Source organism: Nematostella vectensis, chromosome 14 (genome assembly GCF_932526225.1).
Source record: "Nematostella vectensis chromosome 14, jaNemVect1.1, whole genome shotgun sequence".
In the NCBI taxonomy this organism is placed as follows: Eukaryota; Metazoa; Cnidaria; class Anthozoa; order Actiniaria; family Edwardsiidae; genus Nematostella; species Nematostella vectensis.
Window position 1 is genome coordinate 7,882,666 of NC_064047.1, and position 22,111 is coordinate 7,904,776.

Genomic DNA, 22,111 nt, shown 5'->3' on the forward strand with positions numbered 1-22,111 from the left:
TCTAGGTTATCGTCCAATCCAGGTTCCAAAAAATGACTCGGAGAAAGTCTCTTGTGTCTCGACCAGTCCTTCCCGAGTAATTCAGCAAACACACAAAAAAAACATCCTAAAGGTTTATTAAAGAAGGGGACGCTGTTTGTTCGTGGCTTTATTGTATTTATTTTTACAATGATAAATAATTTGATAATTTGCCTGATATTTTTTCGTAGGGCTGTTGTCCAGCGAAGCCCTCTCACATCCTGTGGTAGCTCATCTTTACCCCTTCTTCCTCACGCTGACGAGATTTATTGAGCGCATGATTCTACTGGATATGCCGCTGAGCGAGCAGCAGGCATCAGAGGTAAGGAAAAAACTGTTGTTCAAACGGTTTACTTCTATGTCTGATCTGTAGCGTTATTTTTCTCGTAACTTGCACATCCTGTGTTTGATTAATGAAGGGGCTTACATAGAAACGCGAGTCCTTGTTCAGGCCTAGAGCCTATATTAGCGTTTTAATGTTTTAAGTATTTGTGTGTTGTGTGAGGAGTTGTTTCTGATCGAGTTCGTGTTTGAGTATGTGCTCGTGTATTTTTAGGGGTAGGGTTAGTATGTCGATGATGATTTTGTATGTCTTGGAGTGAGTGTACGATGTGTGTGTGATGCATGTTTCATTTCATGGTGAATTTTTATACGACTTTGATCAAATGTACTAGCTTTTACTTTTTTTTTCATATATGTCCTTATTTGACCAGGGCCTTCCAGTTCACGGCCTTTTTTTCCGAAGGCTGACGGCGATTTATGTTATCCACACCAACCACATCCTTTGTGAGTTCTTTTCTAATTATTGTATCGTTATCATAGGTTTCGGTCGCGCTCACTTGGAGTGACCGATTCCTGGAAGTATGTTCTGCTCCCAGCCCTCAGTTCTCGCTGTCATCCCTGTCCCTTCACTGGCAATGGTTCGTGGAAAAGACTCTTGCTGTTGTACCACATATTCTTGGACAAGCGACCGACAGGTACGAGACGGGCCTTTTTTGTTCAGAATCCGGGTATTCAGGTGTAAAGGAACTCATGTGGAAAGAAGAGATGTACTTGTAGTAACGGGCATTGTTTTCCTAGAATGGTATCTAGTGCTTGTAAGTGGCAAGTTTATTGTCTCGCCAGATATTTTTTTCTCAACCTCCATATTTCTTAGAATAATGCAATGGAATAAGTGATTAAGGGACTGTATAAGTGAATAAGGACTGTTTGAGGACCACCAGCTAAGGTGGACATCTAGGTGTAAACACACTTGACATTCGGAATAAGCGCCACCCCCCCCCCCCCCCACCCACCCCCCCAAATAAGCGAGAGTGCTCCAATGAGTGCCCCCCTTCTCAAAGACCCGAAAAATTTAATAAGTGCCCGGGCGCTTATTCGAATCATTTTGGTATTCAAGGTCCAAACAAAAAGCTTGAAGCTCCACTTATATTTATTTTGTTGTCAGTTCTCTGCCAAGTGAGCTTGTCACCCTCATCAAGGAACTCAGCGCTCATCTGGGCTCCGACAACAGACTGGCGAAGATGCACTTGCGATTACTCTATTCTCACGGGCACCCTGTGCCTTATCAGACGCAAGACGTGCACGACCAGTGGGTGAGTCATAGTGGTCATAGTGGTCATAGTGGTCATAGTGTCATAACGAACATAGCGCCATGACGGTTATACGACTGGATGGTCATAGCGTCATAGTAGTCATGCGACATAATGGTTAAAGGGACATAATGATCACACGACATTACGGTCATAGTGTCATAATGTCATACGAAATAACGATCAAAGGATCATACGACTTAATGGTCACAGGGTCATAATGTCATACGACATAATGATCAAAGGGTTATGCGACAGAATAGCCATAGGGTCATATTATCATATAACATACTGGTCATTTTGTCATGCCATACGACATAGTGATCATAGTGTCATAATGGTCATATGACATAACGGTCACAGTGTCATAATGTCATACGACATGGTCGTAGGGCCACACGACGGTCATAGCGTCATTATGGTCATATTCATTTTAGGACGTATAGTGTTGTAACTGTTGAAAGACATCACGATCATAGTTTTAGTTTTTACAATCATAATAATTAACGGCCATAGTGTCATGATGATAATAAAACATGACGGTTATAAAAGGGGCTTTTAAATACCAAGACGTCAACGGCTAGGACGGCGTGACCGGCAATTGCCGTTCTCAACCACATCGTATAAAAAGTCCCTAACGCGGTACTAGGCTAGACAACAGCTGGTGACGGAATAACTAGTGACATAACGACCATAAGGTCCCAAAGTGAGTGCTATCATTTCTTAACCTATAGCAACACCTGTCAAGTTTGTCCAAGCTGCTCGAAATAAGCATTGGTCCCGAGATGACAGACTACAGCAAGAGACGACTAAACGCCCAATTGAAGTTTCTGGCATCTGATGGCATCGCAGCGAGAGGTTTGCTTTTGGCGGCGATGATCGCGGTGCTGAACGCAAAACACGCCACCGGTCAATATGGTATGTTATTAAAGTCGCTACGTCACGAATGTTTTGTGGGCCACTGTTTATTCAACAATTCGTAATAAGTGAAAAAACTGAGGTTAGCCTGAATAATGTTAAATAAATACAGGGTAGGTCATCCGCTTGACATACCGTAATTGCTCCAATAAGCACTGCGGCAACACATTTAGGTGAGGCGCTTATTTCCTTCCAACGTCTACAGAGTGTATTAAGTGTAACACGTTTAGGTGAGGCGCGTATTTGAGGGAGGCACTTATTCAAGCAATTACGGTATTAAAAGATTACTCAACAGTTAGAAAAGGGACAGTGCTAGCCCTCAGAATCCTACATGAATATGCGATTTACTTAGTCCTCCTGCTGGATATTGAAAGATTCCCAACAAACGCGAAAAATGAGTTTAACTTTTTTCAACAAAGACTCCCAACAAAAGTTGAAAATTAGTTTCCTTTTTTAAAAGATCAAAATTGTGTTTCATGTATAATAGTTCATGATAATTATATTTTTTAACATTATGATTTCTGCATAGAACATGCACACTATGAATATTGCTTTATGCAATAAAATATAGGACGATTAAAAAAAATAAAAACAATGTTTCCTGTCATTGAGTATGGAAACTAAGGGGAGACCAAAAAGAATGGAAGAAACAGCCCGGAAAGTACTTGATAAAACAATATATAGCCATCACTGTTGGAAAATCTAAGATCAAAGCTATGTTATTGGCCAACTTGTGGATTGAATGCAACATTTAAAAAGCTCTGGTTCCCTGCACTGGGTACTCTCTCATGTTGACTATTGGCCATTTTGACATTTTTTTGGTCATTAATTTACCAAAGCATGCAATCAAACAATAGTATAATTTCCCAAGTTAATATAAGAAATTGCACACGCTGATTGGTCAAGATTTTTAACCTAACATTCCCAAGTGGATATAAGAAATTGCACACGCTGATTGGTCAAGATATTTAACCTAACATTAAAAGTGCATGTACGATTGAGATGTAGAAAAATCCCCAAAAATAAATCAGAACTGTTTTTTGTCAGTGAAATTTTAGGATTCGCTTGGGTAATAATACTAAAACAATTATTCGCTTCAAGCGCAGTGAATATTGCATGATAATCCCCTCGACTTCGTCTTGGGATTATTCTTCGAGGGTATTATGAAATGCAATATTCACACTTCAGTGAATAAGCGTTAAATACCATTGATGGAAATATCCAGAATTCTTCCCAAAATTTGAAAGCAGTATATTTTTATAGAAAATATTGCCCTGCTAGGAAGTTCTAGACGTTATCTTATGGATATTAGACCAGGGTTTTTGCAACCAGGCCCCCTTGAGTCGACCGCTCCCAGCACTTCTCTTTCTATTAGAAACTCCTAGTTTCAACATAAAAAGTTTCAGACAAGTAGTTTTTCACAAATGAATTGTATTTGTTATTCAACTTTCAGGTTCAGCTCAGGATCTCATCGAAAGAATCAATACTTTACTTTCAACCCAAGGCCTGTTAACCAATCAGAGCGCTGATCCCATGGCAGACGTCAATCATTCTATTGTCATGGCGTCGCATGACCAAGAAAATGAGTGTGGTGAAGAGGTGTTAAGAGACAAAGAGCTCAGTTGCAGTCTGATATCGCTGTATCCCCTCTTCTATTCTATTTGCCCTGGACAGGAATTCGCTGTTCTAGAACAGCTGACTCAAATGCTGATGGAGTATAAACATCAAAGGTAGAAGTCTCTAGCTTATAGTGCGGAATATGTTAGCTTTTTTTTCCTTTTTTTTTTTCTTTGTTTATGCTTTACATCATACTGTTTAAAAAAGGCCTTATTGTCTCGACTGTCTCTACATCTTCAACTTAGGTGACCTTCTATTTTCCATGAAGTGCGAAAGTTACGCACAAGACCTTAAATTCTTTTATCAGAAAAACTGGACTGGTTAACTTTTTCTTTCGCCTATGAACGCAAGTATGTCATTAACAGTTGGGACAATAGAAAACTTCAAACAAACTTTTTTTATTATAAGTATTTTTTAAGTAAAGCGCGCCAACGCGCGAAATTTCCATTTCCATTGGCAGAGGGTCGCTTTGTAGTTGTTGTGCGTCTCACCACTGGGTTCCGGGTTTAATTACTTGTTGCGACGGTCCCGTTCTCGCCTTTGCTCCGATTTTTGTTCCGGTTCTCTGGGTTCTCTTTCTTTCTTCCCTCCACAAAAAGCACCAATCTTGTTTTTCCTTGTGAGACATGAGCGGTTTGGGGGCAGGAGGCGCCTTCTATATCTTCAAATCGTCCACGTTGTATCTGCTCTCTCATAATTCAGCATTCCAACTACAACATTCCAAATTTGTAATAATGTTGCATAACGAAGAAAGAAGACGTAGCAGCAAACCTTTTTGGTCATCATTTTTACGGTTGCTTGTTATCTGTACCCGTACCTCTGGCAAATGGTTTAGTTTCGTTTTCCAAGGCTTCCGTGTGGATTAAGCTTTGGACTCTGTTTAGAACGGGTATGAGTCCTTAGTACGTGAGGAGTTTTGTGCCTTACCCATGTGACTATAATTTGCTTATTGTTACCTATCAGCCCAACCGACCAGTCAAAGATGGAGGCACTTGAAACATCCAGGGCATTTATCCAGTACGCCGTACGAAACACAACCAGATGCCCTGTCACGCTCGCTTGCTACGCCTCCATAACAGCCGCTACGAAGGTAAGTCATTCCTACATACTATACTTTATTGACATGTCACACTTTCCTGCTACGCCTCAATAGTAGCTACAAGGGTTATTCACGCTCTCTTGCTATGTATCGTTTGTAAGCCACGATTTCTCACTTTGTATCATATGGGTAAGCCACGCTCTCTTGCTATGTTGATTAGTCGCGCTCTCTTTCCGTGCATCTTGGTTAGTTTTTCTTCTACGCATTAACGGCGACGGATAGGACGACGGGGAAAAGCACTTAGCGCTTGGCGACCAATACTAGGTTCAATGAGAATACCCATTTAAACTCAGAAACAGATAAACATTACTCCAAAAAATTTTTTTTGTTATGGCAAACGAAGAAATGAGAGTTTATACTCCAAAACATCCATTTTCTCGACCGTAAAACCAAAGTTTTACAACAGTGGATCACACTTCCTAGCTTTGCATGACTGTTAAGCCATTCTCGCCTACTATGCATCATGGGTAAATCACACTTGCTATACATTATTGGTAAGTCATCCTCGCCGATATGCATCATGGGTAGATCACGCCCTCCTGCTACGCCTCCATAACAGTACATGGCTACAAGCGTCTTTTTATTACAATTGTTCACACGCGCGTAAGAATTTTACATTTCTGCTTCCTTCCATCGTTTACCCATCCTTTACATGCGAAAAACACGCGTAAATCCGTACCTGCTATACTACTATTGTTTGTCTTCGTCTATACGTGCAAAATAAAATACCCAAAACATACATAGCAATGCTTGGTAATGGTCTTTTCCTCGCAGGACGAAGATGTTTACAAGCTGGCCAGCAGTCTCGAGTCAGAGGTCATTCTCTCTGCAATGCTTGCAAGGCCTCCAGTGGACGTGATGGGTGTAATCAGACATCACATGGGATCTAGCGGGACGGAGGATAACACACACGAGACTTGTCCCAAACAAAGTGCTGATGCGTTCTCATACCATCTCCTCACCAGAACCAGTCTTGATACCCTTACTTCAAACAAGAAACCTTCATCGGATGAAGGGGACCCCCTATTCACCGTTACCATTGGCAACCACAAAGACAAGCAGCACCAGCTTGCAACTATTGGTCAACATCTCTGGAGAAACAATGAGTTGATTGACGCCGGCATGACGTATCAGAGGTACGTTTGTCCCAGGTTATTAACCCTTATACCCTCGAAACAAACTTACATTGTATTCCAATGTCGTTCCTAAAAGTGTGCCGACCTTAAATGTTTAACGGATACGTAAGCACAGGGTAACCGTAGAATAAATGCTTTATTAAATCTTTGCCAACAGTGAATAACGAGCATTGGAATTCGCGGTTCCCCTTTTTATAGAAATGATAGAAGTGTTTATTAAAGTTGTACTGAAATGATATAACTGCTTTACTTAAAGCCGCATTGTCACCAGTTTACTTCCGGTCGATTACGTAAGAATCTCCGATGATTTTTAACGGAAAACACGAAAAATATTCCAAAATATAGAAAGCAGTGTGTCTATTGGAAGTTTCTTTGAGTATGTGACTGCTAATTTAGAGCGGATGGCCTGTAAAATATTTCGGATTCGAATAGATTCTTTTGTCTTTTAACGGTTGAGATTTCCGTTGGACCTCCGGAAGTAAACTGGTGACAATGCGGCTTTAAGTTGCCTTTGTGTCAACAGCAAAGAGCATTGAAAATTGCGGTTCAATCTATAAAGAAATGATACAACTACAGTCCAGAATCCCATACGGCATACGGCAAACGCACCGTGCGCGTTTCTTCTCCCCGACAAAAGCATGTAAACAACAAAACAAAAATCGTAAAATTTGTCTTAAACTTAATTATGATTAATGCAAAAACTTTCCCGTTCGCCGTTCTTTTCATGTCGAAATTGAATTAGTTCATTCGCGAACATTTGCATTTGGAGCGGCATATGAAAAGAACAGCGTTTGCCCCAGTTCTCACTTCAAAGAGATCGGTCAATGACCCATTCATAACGCACTCATGTTGTAAGCTTCTGTCCGATTCAGATCGAATTCCATGCATTTGCTGGTCTCCAAGCTCTCTCAAGTCATCAATTCGTTAGCCGCCATAGCAGATGGCGCCGCAACAATATCCAGAATCCAGAACGTGTGCAGAGCCCTCATCCACTCTCTCCAGTCTCACTCTCTTCCATCCCTGGGTGATGCGAAGGACGGGGTCCTAGTACTACTTCCCGACGTTTGTGAGAAGTATCGTGCAGTATGTAAAGATGGGAGGAGCGCTAGTTTGATCAGAGTGCTCATACTTGATGTCATGGATAAGATAGCAGACTTTTGGAATGGTCAGGGTAAGTTTTTGGTAAGGTCAGGGTGTAGTTAATAGTTAAACTCTTTTATAGCTGGAGAATTTACAAATAAGTCAGGAATAATACGCCCTCATTGAACTTAATATGATTTAAAAAAAAATTGTGCTCAGTCTGCAGATTATGCCGTTGATCATGCAAAATCCTGCCTTGAGATTAAAGTTGACTTTGCCGTAATAAGGTGCCGTAATAATGGCTTCCACACTCTTTCCAGAACGCAACCCGTTGTCGTTGTTTTCATCAGTAGAATGGCGCTGATTCTCAACATTTTACTTTTCAGAATGTGATGTGTTGTTGGGCGGCGCCTGGTCGAGACTTGGACTGCTACAGACGATTCTTCTCTCGCCTGTTGGCCCTGCAGACCCCATGGAACAGAACGCCCTCGAGCTGCTCTATGCCAGAGAGGAGGTAAGGAGATAGCAATAGCAGCAACTACAACAGCACTAACAAGATCAGGAATAGACAGCAACAACAACAACTAGAACAATAGAGAGCAAGAACATACATCAGCAACAGCAACTACAGCACTAACAAGATCAGGAATAGACAGCAACAACAACAACTAGAACAATAGAGAGCAAGAACATACATCAGCAACAGCAACTACAGCACTAACAAGATCAGGAATAGACAGCAACAACAACAACTAGAACAATAGAGAGCAAGAACATACATCAGCAACAGCAACTACAGCACTGACAAGAACAGGAATAGACAGCAACAACAGCAACAACAACAACAACAATTGAGAGCGAGCATACACATCAACAACAACAGCTACATCACTGACAAAAACAGGAATACACAGCAACAACAACAATTGAGAGCAAGCATACACATCAACAACAACAGCTAAAGTACTAACAAGATCAGGAATAGACAGCAACAACAACAACTACAACAATAGAGAGCCAGCATACACAACAACAACAACAGCTACAGTACTAACAAGAGAAGGAATATACAGCAACAACAACAAATGAGAGCAAGCATACACATCAGCAACAACAGCTACAATACTAACAAGATCAGGAATATACAGCAACAACAACAACTAGAACAATAGAGAGCAAGAATATACATCAGCAACAGCAACTACAGCACTGACAAGAACAGGAATAGACAGCAACAACAACAACAACAATTGAGAGCGAGCATACACATCAACAACAACAGCTACATCACTGACAAAAACAGGAATACACAGCAACAACAACAATTGAGAGCAAGCATATACATCAACAACAATAGCTAAAGTACTAACAAGAACAGGAATATACAGCAACAACAACAACAATAGAAAGCAAGCATACACATCAACAACAACAGCTAAAGTACTAACAAGAACAGGAACAATAACAACAACAGTAATTACAAGAGCAATAATACTCAAAAACAACAACAACTGCAGCACTGACAAGAACAGGCATATACTTACAACAACAACAATAAAAACAGAGAGTCAGCACGCACAGCAACAACAACAAATGTACTAACAAGAACAGGAATATACAGCAACAACAAGAAGAAGAACAACAACAAAGAACAAGCAAACACAGCAACAGCAACATCAGTAGCACTGACAAGAACAGGAATAAACAACAACAACATCAAGAACAACAACAGAGAGCAAGCAAAAACAGCAACAGCAACATCAGTAGCACTGACAAGAACAGGAATAAACAACAACAACATCAAGAACAACAACAGAGAGCAAGCAAAAACAGCAACAGCAACATCAGTAGCACTGACAAGAACAGGAATAAACAACAACAACATCAAGAACAACAACAGAGAGCAAGCAAAAACAGCAACAGCAACAACAACGACAGCAAGCACTTAAAAGAACAGGCATACACAGCTACAACTACAGTACAGGCATATACTTAACAACAACAACAATAACAACAGAGTTAGCATACACAGCAACAACCACAGCACTAGCAAGAACAAGAACACACAGCAACAACAGTACTAACAACAACAGACAAAGAGAAACTACATATCCTGTTTCAATATTGGACAAAGCATGGGATTAAAATCTTGAAATATCAATCTAAAAACCCTCCAGTTGCCTAATTCTCCGAATCAGCCGATGGAGATTGATTGTTTTCCGCACTTGTTTTTTTTTTTGCAAAGAATGAAACGGCGGATGGCAGGGACTTGTTATAATAGACCTTGTCAACCACGTCTTTGTTATTGTTCTTATCCAAAATTGGACGACAAATTGTTTGAAAAAGTCTCGAAATACCCATCTAAAAACAGATTTATTTGGTGTTTACAAATTTCGATCGAAAATATTGCAATAGTTTTCTCAAATCAGCCGATGAAAATTGGTGCTTTCATGCACTTGTTGATTTACTAGGTAGTTTCAAAAGATTCATGACATCTTAGGCTTTATACTTCAATTTCCAGATTGCAAACATTAAGGAAGAGTCCAAGGTCCGACTGGATGCGGAGCAGATTTGGACAGGAACCCGTGCTTCTATTGATGACTTGGAGAGGCGCTTATATGAGACTGCATGTGTGTGGGACAGCAGTCTCACCTCTAATCCAGTCCGAATGGCACACTTGCAAACGCGATGGAAGGAACTGAGAGAAGAAGAGCTCCGACTTGCTCAGTACACCGCTCTTCGACCTCAAAACTCACAGGTAAACCTTGGCTTCTAAAAAATGTCGTTCAACCACTCCTTTATTATTGTTTACATTTAAAATACGTCGGTTTATCTGCAAGATACGTAAAAAAAAAGCAGTCAAATATACAAAATAAATTCGATTTGTTTTGGTAGCACAGAACACAAACGAAATAAAGAAGGTTTAAGAGTTGTTTACTATTAGAAATTTTGTTTTAAACTCTTTGTGATGTGAAGAGTTTTGAACGTGGAGATCCTAGGCGTTATTAAGCAGAATGTTGGCAATTGCTGCAGAATTTGTAAATCTGATAAGCTTTGCTTAAAACGTTTTCTAGTTCAGTAACAATTTTTATTATTTCCATTTCAGTACGACGCAATTCTAAGCTCAGTCAAGCACTACTCCGCAACCATTGGCAACCCAGACAATGTGCTGGCCCTACTCCAACAAATAGAGCAGTTAGTGACGTCACAGATGACCTCACCAACCACTCGTGGTGACGTCACGACAGTACTGAGCCGTGTCCAGTCTTGGCGGGCTTCCATGAAACACTTCATCTCCCACATGGCTCACAGCTTTACGTACTACAATGACGTCATCATGCCTTTCCTTGCCGGGGCTGCACAGGTGTGTAATGTATTCATGATCTGGTAGCTTAGCAACGATGACGGACGACGTGGACGATGACGGCAGAGAACAGGAGAATCGTATTCAGTTCAAAGCAGCACGTGATAATGCGTTCACTCTGATACATCTCAGCCATTTTCTACCAACAAGACGCAAATACTCAAAAGATTCGTGATCTTTCCGGTCAATTGTGGACGCGGACGTTTGTCCTGTAAACTCGCTATTAGATAATGTACTAAGTCTATTTCCATGTGTTTCTGAATATAGTGTTGATTTTTCTATTACAAAGAGTCCAGAATTGAGAGCAAAGCGCGAACGCATTTTTTGGCTCTTGTTGTCTTAGTCGCCGACTTGACGTTCACGCGTACGTGATAAGCGTTTAAGAAATGAAGGTATGCATTGAAAACCATATCATATGTTTTATTGATTTCTCTCATTGCGGTTTAAAATCTTCGTTTAGTTATCAAAGCAGTCAGGCTTCCGAATTAAAGCAACTAAAGACAGACTAAAAACTTCTGTTAAATAGATAGTTTGCTTTTCCTGCAGGTTGTGTACGGAGTGAGCCGGGCGTGTGAAGCACTAGACAGGACAGTAGAGCAACAGGCCTTCCTAACCAAGAGTCCAGCCGTATCCCCTACCCAGGTAACCTATAAACCCCTTACAGGGGCGTGTCTAGCAAAAAAAGTAGGGTAGGGGATATAGTGGTAATTCACTGACCACGGATCAATTAAGTTTAAATAGGCATCCTTTGCAATGGTAATAGGGCACTAGATCGATCTAGAAACTTCTTCACTATGTGGAGTAACGAGTGGCTCAATGTTACGCGGGTATTGGGCCTTTTATTAGTTATCAGAGTACTTTTTCTTTCTCGGCCCAGAATTTCATGATGGGCTATTCTTTAAAATATAATGTATTAGGATTTTAAATGTCAAGTGCTTAGATCATAGTTGTATAAGTTCTATATAAATATATGTATTTTTTGTAATTCATAGACGTGGTCCCCTGTTCAGTTGATGCAGCACCTCTGTTTTGATGTCAGTTGTGCTGGTCCGTGGGATGACTTCCGTGTCACTTGCTCAATGGATTGTATTCAAGGTTAGTAAGGCGATTGGTGCAGTTTAACAAGAAAGACTAAAGACAAGCTGTAGAAAAACTAGGTGGTCTACGAAGGCGTTGAGCTATTTATTTTCCTAGGGATAATGCCATTTGCTGTTCACCAGGACAACGTTGTGTTGTTGTTGTTGTTGTTGTTGTTTAATAGGTCAACAAAAAAGGCATTGTTGATGTGTTTGTTAAAGATAGGATGATAAGTGGAATTTATAAATTATTATTTTTTGTTCCAGCCCTATTGTACGTCACTGACCTAGCGCAAGAATCGAGAGATCGTCTTCAGACCTATTTTGCAACACGGTATGTGGAAGGATGTCATAGTTGCATAGATGGCTTGATATATCCAACACACATACATTACCACAATACCTTTCCCGACACTTCTTGGATAAGAACCTTAAGCTGGAGGTCCCGTCTCTCACCGCACTTTTCTTTTATTGAGGAACGTTAACAAAACGCTGGGGTTATTGGCTTGAGGTTGCATTTAGTGACAGTGCTCAAACACTAACTCGCACTTATCAATGTAAACTACCCGGAGCAGCCCGTATATATGCACTGACAAGTAAAGTCGGTCACATGTGAAGCGCATTTGATCATGTCACGCGATATTAAATTGCACCATACAAATACAAAACATTGTTTTAAATTACAGCATGTTAACCTGTATTACTATGTTGTGGGTCGAGCTTTTAACTCACTCTTGGTTTTGCCTGACATATCTGTTTCCATATTGCCTTAGGATCTTGTGGAGTGCGTTGCTCAGTTTGCGTAACGCCGCATTTCGTAGTGGGTATCTTGATAACCGCACTGTCCAACGCCTGCTTGCTCTTTACAACAAGTACCTTCAGAAGTGGAGCCAAGCAAAGGTATCCATAGCACCGTTTTAAAGCGAGTCGAACGTTGAACAAGCATATGTTAAGGATACCCCATCTCACAAAATACCGCAATGGCTTCCCCAAATCAGCCGATGGAAATGGATGCTTTTTCACACTTTGTACTTTTGCAAGAATGACACAATGACGGCTGACAGGCTTTTTAATTTAATTCATGGAAATGGACCTTTGTGTGACTCAGTGTTATCACTTTAATTCTTCAGGAGGAAGAACAACGTCGAGAGCAGGAGGACGGGAGTATCTACAAATATAAAAGTACCAGTCATGGATCAGATCTCACGGAGAATCGAGCTGCAGATCTAGACCTGTGCCTAGCCTTCCCCAGCTATGATGACGAGTTTAGTGATCTCAACCCATCCAACAGCCTTGAAGAAGTCTTACCCAAGCAAGGTAAAGCATTGAAAAATACTAGCTTTACGATGGGATAATGTGGCTGCTTAAAGCGTGGAAAGAGTGGGGTGGAGGAGGAAGGATGTAAAAGGACAATAAGGTTGTTATTTAAAGGGGGACTTGGTAGAGGGCCTTGACGAAGTCTTATCCAAGCCAGGTAAAGCTTGAAAAGAAGCTGTAGGTATGAAAGGGACTATGTCGAGAGCCTTGAAGAAGTCTTACCCAAGCAAGGTAAAGCATTGAAAAATACTAGCTTTATGATGGGATGATGTGGCTGCCAAAAGCGTGGAAAGAGTGTGGTGGAGGAGGAAGGATGTAAAAGGACGTTAAGGTTGTTATTTAAAGGGGACTTGGTAGAGGGCCTTGACGAAGTCTTACCCAAGCCAGGTAAAGCTTGAAAAGAAGCTGTAGTTATGAAAGGGACTATGTAGAGAGCCTTGAAAAGGTCTTACCCAAGCCAGGTACAGCATTGAAAAATACTATCTGTATAATGGGATAATGTGGCTGCCAAAAGCGTGGAAAGAGTGGAGTGAAGGAGGAAGGATGTAAAAGGACGATAAGGTTGTTATTTGAAGGGGACTAGGTAGAGGGCCTTGACAAAGTCTTATCCAAGCCAGGTAAAGCGTGAAAAGAAGCTGTAGTTATGAAAGGGACTATGTAGAGAGCCTTGAAAAAGTCTTACCCAAGCAAGGTAAAGCATTGGAAAGAAGCTGTATGTATGAAATGGACTGGGTAGAGGGCCTTGAAAAAGTCTTACCCAAGCAAGATAAAGCATTGGAAAAAAAGCTGTTTACTTGGATGGCCCCACTGTTGTGGTTGTCAAGAATGAAAAAAGGGGGGAGGGAAAAGGAGGAAGACGAAATAGAAGCTTCAAGAGGTTAAGTATGAGGTGGAAGTGAAAAAAGGTAAAAATGGAGGTAAAAATGGAGTGATCGAAGTTGTTAAATAGAAGAGAGAAGAAGGCGCTAGAAGAATGTGTATGAAATGACAATGGAGAGATGTATATGACTGAAAGGAACTAAAGGAGGGGAAATAAGCGCATCTTTTATTATTTTTTTAAGATGTCGCAGAGACTTCCAGTTTGCCGACATCCGGAGCGCAGCAGTTCATGGAACTTGTCAACATGAGACAAATCACTGCTGTCCATGAACTGCTGTTCAGCAGTCTTCCGACTCAAAGGAAACTAGCCCTCAACAGTGGACTAACTGTGGACAAATTGCCAAGAAAGACTGATGCATACCACCAAGAAGCTTTGCAAGCTGGTTACCAGACTGCCTCGGTCGTTAGCTGTGCGTGTGAGCTGGCACGGTTCTCGCCTGAATCCAATAACTGGGAGGCCCACCTGATTCATTGTAATTCAATGAGTCGACGTCTTGCTGCTGTGACGTCAACAAGGTAAGTTGGCCAGCGTGTAGCATAATTTTATTTTACTGTGCTGTTTACTAGTTTGATGGATAGTAAATGATAGCTTGTGAACTGAGGCAAAGATCTGCTTGAACTACCTGTTCAAGATAGACTGCAATCCATAACTCAGTAACAATAGAAGACGTTTTGTGAATCTATTTACGCAAGTCCGTTGGTCTGACTTGCGTAAATAATTTATTTTAAGTTTTTAAAGGCTTTCTTCGCATTGTTTGATACCTTAGTAATACGATTGAGCCGTTTTTATTGTAGGTTAGATTCAAATTTAGCGTGATTCGAGCGTGATCCATGCGTCACGCAAATCGGGGAAACGGACTTAAATGGTCTTATGGTGCTCGTGAGGGGAAAGGGATGGGGGAAAATAAAAGGCTAAAGGGTCAGCACCAAGAAAATGCGAGCACAATAAGACCTGACAAGGAGAATTTGGAAGGGCTCAGATAGGAAATAAAGAATAAAATGGAAAGAGGGCAGCACCAGGAAAAGTAAAGAACAATAATATCTAAATGGAAATTTTTGTCAATAATGGAAACCTTACATATAAACTCGAGCAACAACCAATGACCTTTAGGAAAACCCTAAATATAGCCTTTGAGGTGAGTGAGTGCATGATGGCTTGTCATAGCTATGTCTTTTTTCACAGTGGGAAGCACTATGATGTTTACCACGATGCAAACATTCCTGAGGTGACTCGTGCACGTGCAGTGCTACTAGACCTTACGTCACGTATTAATGAGCTATTGGCCGAGTGGCCTGGGAACCCACTCTTGACACAGGTAAACCACACATTGACATCAACTCCTAGCACAGGTAACCCACACATTGACCCAAACTTCTGACAAAGCTAACCCACACACTGACATCCTCTTCTTTAACAGGGAGCTCACTGGTATACAGAACAACTCCTTTCACGTAAAACACACTTCTAGACCAATAATCACTCAGACTCAGACACAGACATTGTAAAACCACTTGTGACAAAGGTAGCCCACTCACCAGCATAAGAAACCAATTTTTTCACAGGTAACCCAGCACTGACATTTAGCGCCGCTCCCGATACCATTTGCCGTTATAGATGGAGAAGGGGACTAGGGGGCTTTAGTCCTCACTATTTTACCTGTAATACAGCTCCTCTTCATTGTGATACATTTAACTTCTTCCAAAATAGCTGCGTGGTCAATGTATAGCAGTGGTACGTGATACAACCATACCTTTTGCCTGTGTCATATAACGCTCATAACACACTTGTGTTTATGTAAAAAGGTAAAATAAACTTCTTAAAAAGGTAACCCAGCAGGTGGATCCATAAAAAAGTGGACCGGAACAAGAGCTTCAAGAAAGGGGGGCCGGATTCATTGTTCTTCCGTGGACTTCCTTATATGTCTTGTTACTTTTAAGCCAAATGTCTGATATAGGGGGGGGGGGGGGGGGTCGGGGCCCCTAGATCCGCCCCTGACCCATGTCCACTTTAACATAAACTCTGTGTTCAGCTCCAGCTCTTTGTTGAGAGGATCCTGTCCTTGCCGGTGACCAGTCCTGTGATGAAGGTCCTGACAGGCGTAGAGCTGCTGCTTAAGAATGCACAGGTTGGTGATCCCACATGATGACCCGTGGCGGTATGTACCGCCCATGCCCCTTGTCCCGTACTAGAGTCCATCTCTACCTCCAAGCATGTGCCCTGCTATGGTGATATATGTGTACTATCGATGGATCTGCTCCTGTTTTAGCATTAATCCATCCATCCCTTCCTCCCATCATTCTCTTTCTCTCGCCAAGACTCATGTTATATATATTTTCTCCTATAGAATCATAAATGTCTGTCTCCCTTTCCTATTTCCTTTATTTCTTTTTCCTCACACCCTACCTTTCTGCGACTTTTTTTTTCCTCGTCCTTCTTCCCCTTCGGGACCTCCTCCCGCCCTACACATAGATCCTTTTCCATCTGCAGCCCTAGTTATCCGTCTTCCCCTCTTGTCCCTTTTTCTCCTATTCTTTCTTCTTTCCTTCTATTCCATTTGTCTTATTTTTCCCTGGTGTTCCTTTGATCCCCCATTTTCCCTTAAGATCGCTTTATAATCCCATATCTTCACAACATTTATCACCGTATAATACATGATTGCCTACTTGTGACAGGAGTGGGAGGCGAATGCCAGTAGGCATGTGTCAATCAAAGCTCACCTAGATGCGCTGACGCAGCTCATCATCAGCTGGAGAAAGCTTGAGCTCAGGTAACATCTCCTTAAAGAAGGCCAATCACCCCACCATTTAACGCTCCTGTACAATACCGAGTGACTAAGAAAATCCATTTCCATCGGCTAATTCAAGCAAGTAATTTAGAAACTTCCAATCAATATCATTAATAAAGTATCAGACTTTAATCGTGGATGGTTATTTTGAAGTTTTCTTGCAAATGAACCGCTGTATTGTCAGTTGTAGGCAGAGGCATGGGGAGGGGATAAATGATAGCGGAAGAACTGCAGTATCCTCACTGGCAGCTCAGTGGCACTGAGAGAATTAGAAGTTTGAATTAGAAGTTGTACAAACCTTTGTATACGTGCTTCGGTGTGTCTGTTTTATTCAGGTAAAACCGCATTTGCGCTTTAGAAACGTGCTCCAGAGTGTCCTTTGTACTAGAGTAAAACCTTTAAAGATGTGCTTTGGTGCGTCCGTTTCACTACGGTAAAACTGCATTTGACCTTAAAAAACGCACTTTAACGTGCCTGTCTAGGTTAAAACTGCATATAACCATGGAAAACGTTATGCAGGATGTCCGTTTTAATAGGGTAAAACTGTATTTGGCCTTTGAGGTTGTCCGCTTTATTGAGGTAACACAGCAACCATCTTCATCTCAGGTGCTGGTCGTCCTTGCTAGAGGTAGCTACTGAGAAGGTGGCGGAGAAGGCGTCACATTGGTGGTTCTACCTGTACGGACTCCTTCTTCAAGTGGAAGAAGGCTTAAGGAGCAACCATCAAACAGGCAAGGAATCAATGCCCGAATACTATTACCTGTTACTTGTTCTTCTCATGCTTTGTGGCATAAGGCCTTAACAAGGCATCTTTTTGTATCCTCCTTACCTCGCGTAACGGAAAGTTCGCGCTCGCGTGCGGAAGCCGCATGCTCGCGAATTAGATTAAAATGGTATGCTAATGAACCAATGTTTGGTTTTTGGTGTGAACTGTAACATCTGTAAAACAGTCGTGGTCCATATTCCGGTTCCATCAAATGTAAATTATGGGAAATCATTCTCCATTTCTCGATATTAAAATGACCCTTGTCATACCATACCCTTGTCTGTCAATGTAACCTTAACCCCCCCTGAAGTGTCTTTTTTTCTGTCTGTCCAAACACACAGGAGGTTCGATAAATGTAGTTTCTTGTAAAGAATGTTTAAAATTTCATGCCAGCTTTCGTAGAAATAAAGCTCCCTTTGTAGTAACCAACGATGAGATAACGTTACCTTTTTTAAAGCTATCTCAGATTCTGAGTCTTTGCTGGTGGAGCCTCTGCAAAAATTCATCGAGTCATCCTCACTTGGTGAATTCGCAGCACGCATGAGCATGTTACATGCTTTCTACAATCAGTACAACTCTGCTGGCGAGATAAGCAATGGTAAGGGAATGATCATGCATCCTCACTAGCAAAGAATAATCTTGCCGGCGCATTTTACTTTCGCGAACAAAACCATGTATCCCTTTCCATCCGGCAAGTAGCTAAGAGAAATACAATAAAAAAATCGTTTTAGTGGGGGCTCCAAGTTTTTTCTCGTTTTGGAATAGCGCAAAGTCATTTTCTTTCAGTTATTACTGAATCGCATAAAGTGCGCGTGAACACACCAAGATATATTGGAGATACATTACGGAGTCCTATTGTTACTAAATCGTTTCGTTTCGGTCACCTTAGTTCTCTGTGACAAAGTTGTTCGGAGATTGGACATCTATAGATCTTCGTGCTGTTAGATTTCTCACTGGGTTGTTATACCCGTGATTTTATTTCCAGACAAGATCGCAGCAATCATGCTGAACGTGTACATGTACTACAAACAGTTTAGTCCATCCGTAGAACAAACCATCAAGCACATCCGCGATCCCATCGAGAAAGAACTAAAGGTATGAAGGAGTACAACAACATTTTTCTCCCCATCGCCTTTGAGATCAATGTATTAGAAAGTTTCATTATCCTCCAGAAAGAGCTAAAGGAAAGTCTACAAAAACGCCCCTTCCCATATCCTTTAGGGCCAGTGTATCATGGAGTTTCGTTCGCTTACGTGAACAGAGTTTTAAATAAATGTTATAGCCAAATTTGTTGTTGCGCGACCAACCAGAATCCAAAATTCCTTTCTTGGTTTGAGAATAGCGCGTAGTCAATCAAACCAAACAATCAAAACCAGACAAACCACCCCCAAGTTTGCGTCTAACTACGCGCTATTCCCAAACGAGACATTGATTTTGGATTCGTCGACGTCGCGCAACAACAAATTTGGCTGTAATTCTGAAAACGTATTCTTATCTTATTCTTGCGATTTCTTTTTTTAAGGACTACGTGAAGATTGCTAAATGGAACGACGCTAATTTCTGGGCGATGAAGCAGGCGGCGGAAAAGTCTCATCGAACACTTCACAAGTTTGTTAGCAGATATGAGGTGAGTTCAGTATTATCCTGGTTATTCCTTAAGACTGTTCCAGGGATGTGCAGGCAAATTATTGCAGGCGATAGGACACACCGTTGTTATGTACATATACGTTATTTTAAAAGCTTTGTTATTGTATCTTGAAGTTCTGGGGCCGGTTACTAGATAGCAGGTTAGCACTAACCCAGGGATAAATACGGCTATCTTGACATTTGGTTGGATAAAAAGTGCATTCATCCATGGGTTAGCGTTAACCCTCTTTCTAGGAACCCGGCGCTGTTCTTATTAGCTAGCCAAGTTGAAGGAGCCTGCTATTCTGCAGGCTGTTATAGCAGTACCATAATCATATAACGGCTTGAATATTGAGAGCTATGTGCGTTGTGCTTTCTAGCAATCTCTGAGTGAGCCGATAAGAAGGCTATTGACAGACACTAAGACGGTCCTTGGAGTCATGGAAAAGGACATCACTGTGAGTGAGTCACATGTCAAGGTGGAAGCAGAATGGTTCTTAGCCGATGAGGCGCTGAAGGTGTGTAAAGTCTGTATTTATGAAAACTCGTTGCATAGATTGGTTGTTCAAAACCATTCAATCCTCATCACCCTTAACGTGGAAAACTTTCTGAAACCTTCTCTTGATGTAGTTGATGTTGTTGATTTAGAATTTTAGTTCATGTGTGTCTTTTGTGTGATGTGTTAAAGTCTAGCTCTTAAAACTTTGCTTTATTTACCAGCGTTGATGTTTAACGGCATTTACTTGGCTCAATGCCAAGGCATACAGGCATTCTTATTCTGAAACTTATTCAATTAAGAGACATTAGCATCGGTGTAAAGTTTGGGTGGCGGTTCCTAAAAACCAACCCTACAACTGAGTAATATTTTATTGCGGCATGTGTAAATGGGTGTCGCTTATAGCATGACCTGTATGGTTTTGTCTTGCAGATTTCGAGCCATCCATCGACAGCCTTAGACCTCCTCTCTGCGCTTTCACACATGCAAATGCCATCCGTAGCCGAACAACTGGACAGATACCCCAAGCTCTTCACTAGAATGAGGAAACTTTGCCACAACATGCTCAGCCAACAGGAACACCCTAGACTGGTGGAATCTCTTGACGAACTTACAGGTAAGACTTGAAACTTTCCCACAATTTGCTCAACCAACGGGATCACTCTAGACTTGTGGAATCCTTTGACGAACTTACAGGTAAGACATGAAACTTTGCCACAACATGCTAAACCAACAGGATCACCCTAGACTTGTGGAATCCCTTGACGAACTTACAGGTAAGACAGGACACTTTGCCATAACATTCTAAACCAACAGGATCACCCTAGACTTGTGGAATCCCTTGACGAACTTACAGGTAAGAACTTACAGCTAAGACAGGACACTTTGCCATAACATGCTCAACCAACAGGATCACCCTAGACTTGTGGAATCCTTTGACGAACTTACAGGTAAGACATGAAACTTTGCCACAATATTCTAAACCAACAGGATCACCCTAGACTTGTGGAATCCCTTGACGAACTTACAGGTAAGACAGGACACTTTGCCATAACATGCTCAACCAACAGGATCACCCTAGACTTGTGGAATCCTTTGACGAACTTACAGGTAAGACATGAAACTTTGCCACAACATTCTAAACCAACAGGATCACCCTAGACTTGTGGAATCCCTTGACGAACTTACAGGTAAGACAGGACACTTTGCCATAACATGCTAAACCAACAGGATCACCCTAGACTTGTGGAATCTCTTGACCAACTTACAGGTAAGACAGGACACTTTGCCACAACATGCTAAACCAACAGGATCACCCTAGACTTGTGGAATCCCTTGACGAACTTACAAGTAAGACAGGACACTTTGCCATAACATGCTCAACCAACAGGATCACCCTAGACTTGTGGAATCCCTTGACGAACTTACAGGTAAGACAGGACACTTTGCCATAACATGCTCAGCCAACAGGATCTCCCTAGACTTGTGGAATCCCTTGACGAACTTACAGGTAAGAAAAGAAACTTTGCTACAACTTGCTCAACCAACAGGATCGCCCTAGACTTGTGGAATCCCTTGACGAACTTACAGGTAAGACAGGACACTTTGCCATAACATGCTCAACCAACAGGATCACCCTAGACTTGTGGAATCCCTTGACGAACTTACAGGTAAGACAGGACACTTTGCCATAACATGCTCAGCCAACAGGATCTCCCTAGACTTGTGGAATCCCTTGACGAACTTACAGGTAAGAAAAGAAACTTTGCTACAACTTGCTCAACCAACAGGATCACCCTAGACTTGTGGAATCCCTTGACGAACTTACAGGTAAGACAGGACACTTTGCCATAACATGCTCAACCAACAGGATCACCCTAGACTTGTGGAATCCCTTGACGAACTTACAGGTAAGACAGGACACTTTGCCATAACATGCTCAGCCAACAGGATCTCCCTAGACTTGTGGAATCCCTTGACGAACTTACAGGTAAGAAAAGAAACTTTGCTACAACTTGCTCAACCAACAGGATCACCCTAGACTTGTGGAATCCCTTGACGAACTTACAGGTAAGACATGAAACTTTGCCACAACATGCTAAACCAACAGGATCACCCTAGACTTGTGGAATCCCTTGACGAACTTACAGGTAAGACAGGACACTTTGCCATAACATGCTCAACTAGCAGGCGTACCAACGACATAAGGCTTTGAACAACTTGCTCAGCTAACATGATTACCTACGTTTTAGACACGAAGTCTTGCCATAACATGCCCAGCTAGCAGGATTAACCACGTCTTGTGGCATACCTTGACCGAATTCAAGATAGGACAAGCAAA

At 41.6% G+C, this 22,111-nt stretch overlaps 1 protein-coding gene across 3 annotated transcripts in view; it reads left to right on the top strand.

Annotated features, from left to right (window-relative positions):
- LOC5510291 (midasin-like) overlaps positions 1-22,111 on the top strand; it is a 78,830-nt gene that overhangs the window by 33,349 nt on the left and 23,370 nt on the right. For all 3 annotated transcript variants that reach the window (XM_048721436.1, XM_032379446.2, XM_048721437.1), the window contains exons 42-67: positions 210-340; positions 841-995; positions 1,466-1,613; positions 2,345-2,528; positions 3,982-4,258; positions 5,109-5,235; positions 6,019-6,380; positions 7,253-7,551; positions 7,847-7,974; positions 9,982-10,218; positions 10,567-10,824; positions 11,371-11,466; positions 11,817-11,919; positions 12,168-12,234; positions 12,674-12,800; positions 13,031-13,217; positions 14,279-14,612; positions 15,280-15,412; positions 16,127-16,222; positions 16,770-16,864; positions 17,489-17,613; positions 18,115-18,246; positions 18,634-18,743; positions 19,171-19,275; positions 19,655-19,792; positions 20,203-20,386. In XM_048721436.1, coding sequence (XP_048577393.1) covers positions 210-340; positions 841-995; positions 1,466-1,613; positions 2,345-2,528; positions 3,982-4,258; positions 5,109-5,235; positions 6,019-6,380; positions 7,253-7,551; positions 7,847-7,974; positions 9,982-10,218; positions 10,567-10,824; positions 11,371-11,466; positions 11,817-11,919; positions 12,168-12,234; positions 12,674-12,800; positions 13,031-13,217; positions 14,279-14,612; positions 15,280-15,412; positions 16,127-16,222; positions 16,770-16,864; positions 17,489-17,613; positions 18,115-18,246; positions 18,634-18,743; positions 19,171-19,275; positions 19,655-19,792; positions 20,203-20,386 — 4,338 coding nt within the window. The remainder of the gene's footprint in view (positions 1-209; positions 341-840; positions 996-1,465; positions 1,614-2,344; positions 2,529-3,981; positions 4,259-5,108; positions 5,236-6,018; positions 6,381-7,252; positions 7,552-7,846; positions 7,975-9,981; positions 10,219-10,566; positions 10,825-11,370; positions 11,467-11,816; positions 11,920-12,167; positions 12,235-12,673; positions 12,801-13,030; positions 13,218-14,278; positions 14,613-15,279; positions 15,413-16,126; positions 16,223-16,769; positions 16,865-17,488; positions 17,614-18,114; positions 18,247-18,633; positions 18,744-19,170; positions 19,276-19,654; positions 19,793-20,202; positions 20,387-22,111) is intronic.